Raw genomic sequence first — 12680 nt, forward strand, 5'->3', positions numbered from 1 at the left:
TGCTGCACTTGTAGCCTTCTAATGGGGAAAATGGCAGGGACTGCATCACTATAGAGGTGATTTACCTTTGGGAGTATCTCACCAAAAATCTAATTTTTGTTGCAGGGGATGCCTAAAATCTGACTTGTATCTTAGTTCTGAAGAAATCAGTAAGCCAATCACACAAGCAGGAATAACATTTCTGGGGGCATTCCATACACCATCTGTGTACAGAATGCTTCCAGGTTGCCATATGGCATTGTATTTTACACAAAACTACAGTGCTGAAGTTTGAAAGGGTAAATGCATTTTACTAACATTCAATTACAACATGACTTGTGTTGTAATTGTATGTGCCATTTCTTTTATTTGCAAATTATTTGCCCAAGAAAGGGGCGTCACCCTTTAATATATTTGAAAAAAAACAAAATACATCTACTATCTAAACATGAGCTATGAACTAACCTTGTGAAAAGAGTGGAATAAATTGCGCTCAGCACTTAAAACACAACCAAAAAGTGCTTGTGTGCATAAATATGTGAATAAATGGTTATAAATAAATAAATATAAAATCCTAAATGTGAAAAAAGTCCTTGGTAAAATAAATATATCAACAGTCCTTAAAGTGCCCAGTGCAATACAGATCTCTCAGCAATGACTGAATATCACTCTAACTTCAAGTGAGGGACCTCCACCTTAAGGGACTTTCTCCACCCAGTGCTTGGGGTAAATACTTCTTACCAAAGCTGGTGGACCCCTTAATTACAGGGGGTCTAAAGCAGCGTAAATGGTCCACAAATGCCTCCAAGCTATCCTTCAGGTCCCTTTATATATGGCTCAGCTCGCATAAGGAACTCCAAGTAATTCCAGGATGTTATGGGGAGAAAGATAAGGAAACTCCAATAGTGTAGTATGTTCTAATATTAGGGTTTATTAATGAAATTGCACTTCATGCGGTAAATGCAGCATGGGTTCGGTGTACGGGACGCTCCTCTGCTCCTGCGTATCACCAACCCGGAACTCCACGGTCTCACGTTCCCGGCGCACGTTTCGTCAGACGCGCTGACGTCATCAGGGGATCATGTGACCGTACGTTTCCATTCACAATAAATAGAGGTATCTGGCTGACAACATCCAATCGCTGGCCGGCGGTTTCTGAACCGCCCATTCCTTTCGGGATGCTAGGTTCACTCCCATACCCGGAAGTGCTCCGCGGCCATTTCTTATTTGGGCAAATCGCCAGTAGTTTACTACAACAAGCCCAAATAGACAATCGGCAGTATTATGCTAATACAAAAGGGGATCCGATTGCCATACTAAAGATTGATGGAATAATCAAATGCCAATCAATGTATAACAAATCAAGGCGATGGGATGCTGTTTACAATAAATGAATGTTATATATAAATATATTACCCTCAATACAATATTTAGAACCATACTACATAAACTTTTATTTTATTAAAATATTAAATAAATTTATTAATTTAAACATATCCCTAAAAATTAATGTGTAGTAAATTTTTTTTTTTATTATTGTTAAAATTGTTAAAAAATATTTTTTATTTTAATTATTGTTAATAAAATTCATATTAATATTAATATTGGTAAGGAAAGACAGATGAAGTGCACTATATAATTTCTAAAATTTATGAAAAATTACTCAAAGGTATGTTTTAAAAGTATATTTTAAAAGTACATTTTAAAAGTTGGAAATATAACAATTTAGGTCGATATCAATATTCATACCTGACGGCTGTAAAGTCTGCATTTTGTAGATCCATTGGGTTTCGTTCATTGAGATCTTTTTAGTCATATTTCCCCCTCTCCAATGACGATCTACTCTGTCAATACCACAAAAGGTCATCTGAGATGGATCCTTATTGTGATATAGACGGAAATGGTTGGAAAGGCTATGCTTGGGAAAGCCTCTCCTTACATTTCCTACATGCTCGTTGATCCGGATAGAAAGCTCTCGTGTGGTCCTGCCTATATATTGTAGTCCACATGGACAACTTATCAAGTAAGTCACATGTGTAGATCTGCATGAAATGAGCTTTTTGATTGCAAATTGTTGTCCTGTGACTTTCGACTGGAAGCTGGTGATTTTCCTAGGGTTTTTCTTTGTCATTAGGCAGGCATTGCATTTACCACAAGGAAAAAAACCCTTTACATCCAAAAGATTCATTGATGATCTACTGTTAGTATGGAATGGGTCAGAGGAATCCCTAAAAATATTCCTTGATGACATGAATAGGAATCAGTACGGCCTTGTATTCACAGCCACATGGGACAAAGTATCTGTAAACTTCTTAGACCTAACATTGGCGAAACAGGGTTGTTCTGTCGCTACAAAAAGTTTCTTCAAAGAAACAGATAGAAATAGTTATATCCCTACCCGCAGTTGTCACCATCCCAAATGGCTGGGTGCCATCCCAAAAGGACAATACATGCGCATTAAGCGAAACTGTAAAAATGATGAAGACTTTTTAGCCCAATCTAATTTATTGACAAAAAGATTTGTAGAAAAGGGCTACAAACAAGAAGAGGTTACTAAAATTAGAGACCAGGTACATCGGATGCCTAGGAGTGAGTTACTGAAAACTAAAAAGAAGAAAACAGAGACAAAAGGGGAACTGGCGTTTTTAACAGATTTTAACAGGAATTATAGACAGGTTGAAGCAATTGTGCGCAAGCACTGGTCGATTTTATTGAAAGACAAAACTCTGAATAAAGTCCTCCCTGAAAGACCGCATTTTATCTATAGGAAGGCCCCAAATCTGAGACATATGCTGGCACCAAATATACCTGACCCCCCAAAAAACAAACCGACCTTTTTGGATGTAAAGTGTTTTTTTCCTTGTGGTAAATGCAATGCCTGCCTAATGACAAAGAAAAACCCTAGGAAAATCACCAGCTTCCAGTCGAAAGTCACAGGACAACAATTTGCAATCAAAAAGCTCATTTCATGCAGATCTACACATGTGACTTACTTGATAAGTTGTCCATGTGGACTACAATATATAGGCAGGACCACACGAGAGCTTTCTATCCGGATCAACGAGCATGTAGGAAATGTAAGGAGAGGCTTTCCCAAGCATAGCCTTTCCAACCATTTCCGTCTATATCACAATAAGGATCCATCTCAGATGACCTTTTGTGGTATTGACAGAGTAGATCGTCATTGGAGAGGGGGAAATATGACTAAAAAGATCTCAATGAACGAAACCCAATGGATCTACAAAATGCAGACTTTACAGCCGTCAGGTATGAATATTGATATCGACCTAAATTGTTATATTTCCAACTTTTAAAATGTACTTTTAAAATATACTTTTAAAACATACCTTTGAATAATTTTTCATAAATTTTAGAAATTATATAGTGCACTTCATCTGTCTTTCCTTACCAATATTAATATGAATTTTATTAACAATTAGAAAAATAAAAAATATTTTTTAACAATTTTAACAATAATAAAAAAAAAAATTTTTACTACACATAAATTTTTAGGGATATGTTTAAATTAATAAATTTATTTAATATTTTAATAAAATAAAAGTTTATGTAGTATGGTTCTAAATATTGTATTGAGGGTAATATATTTATATATAACATTCATTTATTGTAAACAGCATCCCATCGCCTTGATTTGTTATACATTGATTGGCATTTGATTATTCCATCAATCTTTAGTATGGCAATCGGATCCCCTTTTGTATTAGCATAATACTGCCGATTGTCTATTCGGGCTTGTTATAGTAAACTACTGGCGATTTGCCCAAATAAGAAATGGCCGCGGAGCACTTCCGGGTATGGGAGTGAACCTAGCATCCCGAAAGGAATGGGCGGTTCAGAAACCGCCGGCCAGCGATTGGATGTTGTCAGCCAGATACCTCTATTTATTGTGAATGGAAACGTACGGTCACATGATCCCCTGATGACGTCAGCGCGTCTGACGAAACGTGCGTCGGGAACGTGAGACCGTGGAGTTCCGGGTTGGTGATACGCAGGAGCAGAGGAGCACACCGAACCCATGCTGCATTTACCGCATGAAGGCATTTTGTTTCTAATGTTTGAGTAAGTGCAATTCCATTAATAAACCCTAATATTAGAACATACTACACTATTGGAGTTTCCTTATCTTTCTCCCCATAACATCCTGGAATTACTTGGAGTTCCTTATGCGAGCTGAGCCATATATAAAGGGACCTGAAAGATAGCTTGGAGGCATTTGTGGACCATTTACGCTGCTTTAGACCCCCTGTAATTAAGGGGTCCACCAGCTTTGGTAAGAAGTATTTACCCCGAGCACTGGGTGGAGAAAGTCCCTTAAGTTGGAGGTCCCTCACTTGAAGTTAGAGTGATATTCAGTCATTGCTGAGAGATCTGTATTGCACTGGGCACTTTAAGGACTGTTGATATATTTATTTTACCAAGGACTTTTTTCACATTTAGGATTTTATATTTATTTATTTATAACCATTTATTCACATATTTATGCACACAAGCACTTTTTGGTTGTGTTTTAAGTGCTGAGCGCAATTTATTCCACTCTTTTCACATTTTATGCGTTTTATACGTTTTTATTGCAGCTTGCACTATGGAAGCAATTCCTCTTATATATATTTAATTAATATATTTAATTAATTTATGACAATTTGATTGATTAATTTATTATCGAATATCACCATTTTTGCGCAGTTTCTTTTGGGCCACCAAAATTTTTTCATTTATGAACTAACCTTGACAGAAGTTTCAGGCAAATAGTGTGGATTTCTAAGTTTAGTTGTAATGTAGAAACGGAAATCGGGAGCATATTCTATAGTGGAATCACCAAGGCGAATGCACACACTGCCTCCTTGTTTAAATGTTTGTTTCAGCAGAAGTGGCTCAAGAATAGGGTCCAGTTCTTCTCCGACATTTTCTAGTAGAACTATACAAATAGTAAGAGTTAAACAACAACATAGCAGACTTCAGTAGGCTTAAGAGAAGCTTCAAGTACTGCAGAAAAATATGAAGCCTGCTAGCATTTTGTTTAAAGTGACAGTAAGTAATCTCATTAATATATGTGTTTACCTCCTCCAAACTGAAACTGAAGAGTGCTTTAAAGGCTTCTACAAAACTTTTTGGAGTGGCTGGGTAGAATGGTAAGGGGGTTTCACTTTTCCCAAAGATGGGCCTCATATAACATATTTTCAAATTATATGAAGTTTGGGATTAAAGGTGATGGCTGAGTAGATGAGACAAAGCTTTAAATGTAATCAAATATTGCCACATTATCCAATTTAGAAGTTGTGTTAGAGACACTCCTTTGTCTGTATGTTTGGTAACTACACATTAAGTTCAAGGTAGAGTTATTATGAATTAAGGAGCTAAAATCACACATGCAACTTATAATGAAGGGTGGGGGAAATTGAACGACCCAATAATAAAAAAAAAACTGAGTGTCTTGGGATCACAGACCTAATATCAACATGCAATGCCTCTCTGCAGTATAAAAAGCTATCAAGATAAGTTTTTTTCAAATATAAACATTGCCTCAAGAAAGTAAGACATATACAGTATTTGAATGGACATCTATCTATCTATCTATCAATCTATCTGTCTGTCTGTCTGTCTGTCTGTCTGTCTGTCTGTCTGTCTGTCTGTCTGTCTGTCTGTCTGTCTGTCTGTCTGTCTGTCTATCTATCTATCTATCTATCTATCTATCTATCTATCTATCTATCTATCTATCTATCTATCTATCTAACTACACACAGGTCATGTTTTTTATTGTAAGAAATGGCATTTTAAGCAAACAGCTGCATCAAGGGAAATCATTTAATGAATACATAAATATGCAGTGCTTCACAGAACAATTAAAAGGAACTAATTAGGGGAACTTTCTACAAATGAAATTTTGAACATGCAGATTTCACCACCTGCCGTTCACACAGCAATTACAGTTTTAATGTGATTAATGAGCAGTGCAAAATGAGAAGGAAAAAAGTACAGTTCACTTTTACAGTAACTGTAGTTTTAACAAATTTAACAATTTGATGTCCATGTCATAGTTTACAAATATACTCACCCGGTGTACCAAATTGAATGCAATTTTCCAATGTTCTGACAAAGTCAGGGTCACTAAGCTTAATGATATGTAAACTGTTGGCTTTTTCCATATTCTTCACCCATTTATTTGCTTGACCCTGTGGATCAATCATCAAAGGCCATCGCCTGGCGTTCCTGTAATGCATTTATAGAAATACTTAGCACTAATTATTTATACATTACATGATAAGCATTCATTCTTCAGTGTGGCTTATTGAATGTAATCGTTTTCTTATCACATAAAAGAAAGCATGAATAATTCAAATGCAGATAACACTGATAAGTAAACTCTTGCTTTTGTATTAAAGATAAGGTGAATGTTATCAAGTGATTATTTCAAATTAACTTTAGAAAAGTGAAAATGAAATTGAAATTGCTTTTGTTTAAAAGGAAATTGTTTGTTAATGACACTAGGAACTTAGTAAATGTAACTAATGAAACAAAATAACTCCTATCGGGCTCTGTATTATTGATAACAATGTAGACTAAATTAGCCGCAAATTTGCAAGGAAACCCATGGTATGTAAATTGATATTCTAAGAAATAGACACAATTGGGTTGATTTACTAAAATTGGAGAGTGCAAAATCTGGTGCAGGGGTGCATGGCAACCAATTAGCACCAAACTTCAACTTGTTCTATTAAGCTTTGACATTAAAAAAAACCTGGAAGCTGATTGGTTTCTATACAGAGCTCAACCAGATTTTACACTCTCCAGTTAGGGTAAATCAAACCCAATGCTATTCACTGTTAGCCAACACAATTAGAAATGTTAAATGTTCAGAACAACTCCTTCTAATAATCTATGGCTGAGATTCTATTAGCTCATGATGTCTTCAAGCTGATATAATTCTTACAAAGGGGGGCTTTGTAATCCAGCTACTAAAATACTTAAAGATTTCTGAACCAGATGCCTTTTCACGCTTACTATATAGAAACAGGATGTAATGTTCCGGTACCTATGGTACCCCTGTTCCTATATTTCTCCTCTCTTTGCGTCCCATCTTGTATATACAAAGGACGCATACACCTTTAAGACCGGATGACATCACTGCCGAGCACCGCTATGAGCGGCTATTTCAATCGCCGGTTTGCTCTCACTCATCGCTCGTTCAAACCCACATGTTCATCGCACCTACGCCTGAGAAGTCGGAGCTGCTGACATACCTTCCTTGCTGAACTAAAGCCGGAAACCTCGCTGGTGATCCCTATCCCGCTACGGGATCACCCCTCTCCATTGGACATTGTTATTCCTAACCTATCTAAGTGATAAGTACCCCGCAGGGGATTCTTACTAACCAATCTCCTACTGTCATCTACTGCAATTACCAAGACTATCTGTATCTATCTATTCACTATCATCTGCATAAGACTGTTAGCTCTTGGGACTACCTTGAACTATCCTTGCACTAGGTTACTCTGTCTAAAGTATACTCCATCTGTGTCCTCTTACCATCTGCACTATACTTGACATCAGAACCTATCTGCTTACCATCACCTACAACTCTCCTATACTACTTCTAGTGCTCACCATACAATAGCCTGTCTCTCAGCTATATATCCTCATATACTCTATCCCTCCATTAAACATCTATTAATATATATATGGTATATAACAGGCTGTACACGGTGATGAAGTCCTGAGAGTTGGATATGTTGTTCAACAGATTCTCTACAAGGCTACTGAGTGTAATAATTCTGCAGCTGTAAATCCATCCACAAACAAAAACGCATGAACGTTACAGATTGAACGAGCCTTTAAAAAAAATATGGATTCAGCAGAATTATCCACTCATGTACTACAATTAAAACAACAAGTAGATGCATTGATCCATGCACTTACAGAGGTAAAAAATGACAATCAAACCTTGAGACAGCAGCTTGGCCGTCTCACACAGCCTCCTGCTGCTCAGCCCCGTGAGCCTAAGATAAACCCTCCTATAGTGTTTTCTGGTGATCGGAGCAAATTCCGTGAATTTAAAAACGCATGTCAATTGTTTTTTTTGTTAAAACCTCTAACCTACACCACTGACCAAATTAAGATTTGTACCATCATCTCCTATTTAACGGGTGAACCCCGGGCCTGGGCAGATGCTCTCTTTGAAAAGGATGATCCACTCCTTAATTCCTATCCCTTATTTCTAGCACAACTTGCTACTTTATATGAAGACCCCAACAAGCAGAGTACCGCTGACACCCAGTTACGGGCCCTAAAACAAGGAAGGAGACCTGTTGAAGATTTCGTGGCGAATTTTAAAAGATGGTCCCCTGATTCAGGGTGGAACGACACATCTTTTCGAACGCAGTTTAGACTCGGCCTATCTGAGGCCGTTAAAGACGAGCTCGCCCGAGCGGATTTACCTGGCACTCTAGAGGGACTGATCCAGACCAGTATCAATATTGACAGACGACTACGAGAAAGAAAGGCTGAGAAGATGGGCTCACCATTTTCCAGTCCTTCTCGGATGTTGCCTGCTGACCCTACTCCTATGGAAGTAGGAATGATACGTCCACCTCTGACCCTTTCTGAACCTGCCAGGAGGAAAACCGAACATCTTTGCATGTACTGCGCATCCCCGAATCATCTGGTAAACGACTGTCCTCTTGTCCGCAGAAAAGAGGGTGAGTGTTCAAATGTCTTGCTAGGGGGACTCACAACTTCCTTTCCTAATCCTTATCTTTTTGTTCAATTAACATTGCAGTGGGACCAAACTAGGATCTCACCACCAAGGCTATGATTGACACAGGATCTTGTGGAAACTACATTGACATTTGTTTTGTCTCCCTTAATAAAATACCTATTGTTTCAAAACCCAAACCTGTCTCCGTTAGTTTTATTAACGGTACCCCTTTATCCTCTGGTCCTATCACCAGTCAGACACAGGCACTTCTTGTAACTGCTGACGAGTCTCATGTGGAGACCACCACCTTTGATGTATTAACTTCGCCACATTTTCCAATCATTTTGGGACTTCCCTGGTTACACATACATCAACCAATCATCGATTGGAAAACAAGAACGTTAGCCTTCTCTTCTCACTATTGCGAGACGACGTGTAACCTCCCCACACATGATAGGATCCTGTCTGTACTGCCAGATGACATTATTCCTAAGTGTTATCAAGATTTATTGGAGGTTTTCCTCGAGAAAAACGCTCAAATGCTACCTCCTCACAGGGACTATGATTGTTGTATCGATCTGCTCCCTAATAGCAAGTTGCCTTACGGACATGTATATCCTCTCTCACAGGATGAACTCTCTCACCTTAAAGAGTATCTGGATGAAAACTTGGCAAAAGGATTCATCCGACCTTCTACTTCCTCCACTGCTGCTGGGCTTTTCTTTGTCCGCAATAAGGACTCTAGCCTTAGGCCTATCATTGATTTCAGACAATTAAATGCCATCACAATAAAGGATCATTATCCTTTACCTCTTATTCCTGAACTTATCGAACAGGTGCGTGGGGCTTCTTTCTTTTCAAAATTGGACCTAAAAGGGGCATACAATTTAATTTGAATCCGTAAAGGGGATGAATGGAAGACGGCATTCAGAACCAGATACGGACTGTTTGAGTACCTTGTAATGCCATTTGGGCTATGTAATGCCCCCGCAGCCTTCCAACGTTTTATAAACGAGATATTCCGAGACTTGCTTGATGTTTGTGTGGTAGTATATTTGGACGATATACTTATCTATTCTCATTCCTTACCTGAGCACATAAAACATGTGAGACTTGTGTTGTCAAGACTACTTGCACATAACTTATATGTTAAATCAAAGAAATGTCTGTTTCATAAAGAGGAGGTACTATTCCTAGGGTATATTATATCTAAAAGTGGAATCAAAATGGACATGAGCAAAATATCCTGCATTCTGGATTGGCCTGTGCCAACCACTCGCAAAGCATTACAAAGGTTCCTAGGATTCTCTAATTACTATAGGAAATTCATTAAAAACTTCTCTGCGATTGTGAAACCTCTCACACAACTTAGAAGCACGAAGAGACCATTTAATTGGTCAAAAGAAGCAAATGGAGCATTCTCTCTGCTGAAATCAAGCTTTACTACTGCCCCCATACTATGCCATCCAGACCCATCCCTTCAATACATCTTGGAGGTAGATGCGCCTAATATGGCAGTAGGAGCAGTTCTCTCACAACGACCAACAAACACCTCACCTCTTCACCCAGTTGCTTTCTTTTCAAAGTCATTAAGTAGCCCCGAGGTGAACGACCCAGTAGGTGAGAAGGAGTTATTAGCCATAAAACTGGCATTAGAGAATTGGAGACATCTACTTGAGGGCACTCAATTGCCAATTCTGATATATACTGATCACAAAAACCTCCAATACCTTCAGACTAATAGAACTCTTTCCCACCGGCAGGTACGGTGGTCGTTATTCTTTCTGAGATTAAATTTTTTAGTAACTTACACGCCCGCAGACAAAAATAAAAAAGCGGATGCACTCTCACGACTAGCCGAGAAAGATTGCACTGAGGTTCCCTCAGTTCCTATAATACCACTTGAACGTATTATCGGAGTCGTTCGCTCACTGAAGGAGGAGATTTTGCACAGCATAGGGTTGGATTCACCTCCACCACAACTAACTACTGACGCAGAAGGCTTCCTCTACTACAACGATAAATTATACATACCCCCTACTATGCGAACCAAGATCTTAGAATTGTCGCATGATGTACCGATGGCAGGACATATGGGTATGACTAAAACTCTCAATCTACTCACTAGGCAATTTTGGTGGCCAGACATGAAGACAACCGTAAAAAAGTTCGTTTCATCTTGTGATATCTGTGCAAGGTCTAAAATTGACAACACGAAACCATCAGGATTACTTTGTAGTTTACCGATACCCCAGGTTCTGTGGGAAGTGGTATCCTTGGATTTCATAGTGGAACCACCACCTTCCAAAGGATTCAACACCATCTTGGTATCAGTGGACCATCTGACCAAGATGGCACATTTCACCCCTATCCGAAAACTACCTTCATCCAAACAAACAGCAGAATTACTTGTGAAACATGTCTTTAAGTTACATGGTATTCCAAAAACACTGCTGTCTGACCGTGGTTCACAATTCATCTCAAAATTTTGGCTAGCTCTATGTCAGATACTGCGAATAGAGCGTAACCTTACTTCTGCCTACCACCCTCAGACCAACGGACAGACAGAGAGAGTTAACCAGTGCATTGAACAGTACCTGCGTTGCTATACTTCGTATCTACAGGACGATTGGGCAGATCTCCTCCCACTGGCGGAATTCGTCTATAACAACGCTACTCATAGCACTACTAAGCAAAGTCCGTTTTACCTGAATTATGGGTTTCATCCCACACTCCTTCCTCCACGTATCTTACCATCAAGTAATCCAGTAGCATCTGATTATCTTGCCCAGATAAAGGATTCTCTGGAATTACTCAACAATACCATATCTCATGCTCATAGCCAACAAAAAAAATACTACGACCTCCGTAGGAAACCCTCTCCCCAATATGCCATTGGGGATCTTGTTTGTCTTTCTACAAAAAATCTGAGACTAAAAATCCCTAGTAAAAAACTTGGACCTCTATTTCTATGACCTTTTCCAATAGAGAAGCTTATTGGAAAAGCTGCAGTACAACTCACATTGCCAGTAGACTTCAAGATACATCCTGTCTTCCATGTGTCTCTACTGAAGCCCCATGTTCCTAACCAAGGAATAAGGCCTACTATCTCACCTCCACCTCCTGTACAAGTGGAGGGTGGAGAAGAATTTGAGATAAAAGAAATTTTGGATTCCCGTTTCAATAGAAGAAGACTCCAGTATCTTGTACGATGGAAGAATTATGGGCCCCAAGATGACACCTGGCTGGATACCTCCGATATCCATGCCCCTAGACTGATTCGCAATTTCCACTCGAAATATCCGGAAAAAACAGTTCTAGAGGCCTTACGGAGCCGGCCTTAAGGGGGGGGGTACTGTAATGTTCCGGTACCTATGGTACCCCTGTTCCTATATTTCTCCTCTCTTTGCGTCCCATCTTGTATATACAAAGGACGCATACACCTTTAAGACCGGATGACATCACTGCCGAGCACCGCTATGAGCGGCTATTTCAATCGCCGGTTTGCTCTCACTCATCGCTCGTTCAAACCCACATGTTCATCGCACCTACGCCTGAGAAGTCGGAGCTGCTGACATACCTTCCTTGCTGAATTAAAGCCGGAAAACTCGCTGGTGATCCGTATCCCGCTACGGGATCACCCCTCTCCATTGGACATTGTTTTTTCTAACCTATCTAAGTGATAAGTACCCCGCATGGGATTCTTACTAACCAATCTCCTACTGTCATCTACTGCAATTACCAAGACTATCTGTATCTATCTATTCACTATCATCTGCATAAGACTGTTAGCTCTTGGGACTACCTTGAACTATCCTTGCACTAGGTTACTCTGTCTAAAGTATACTCCATCTGTGTCCTCTTACCATCTGCACTATACTTGACATCAGAACCTATCTGCTTACCATCACCTGCAACTCTCCTATACTACTTCTAGTGCTCACCATACAATAGCCTGTCTCTCAGCTATATATCCTCATATACTCTA

The 12680-nt window shown here is 39.1% G+C and overlaps 1 protein-coding gene across 1 annotated transcript in view; it reads right to left on the reverse strand.

Moving 5' to 3' along the window:
- Window positions 1–12680, reverse strand: part of DNAH7 (dynein axonemal heavy chain 7) — a 368896-nt gene that overhangs the window by 108958 nt on the left and 247258 nt on the right. Inside the window, exons 36-37 of the mRNA XM_082262147.1 lie at window positions 6053–6207; window positions 4725–4915 (exon numbers count right to left, since the gene is read on the reverse strand). Coding sequence (XP_082118273.1) covers window positions 4725–4915; window positions 6053–6207 — 346 coding nt within the window. The remainder of the gene's footprint in view (window positions 1–4724; window positions 4916–6052; window positions 6208–12680) is intronic.

Source organism: Pelophylax lessonae (genome assembly GCF_965119305.1).
Source record: "Pelophylax lessonae genome assembly, chromosome: 6".
NCBI lineage: Eukaryota > Metazoa > Chordata > Amphibia > Anura > Ranidae > Pelophylax > Pelophylax lessonae.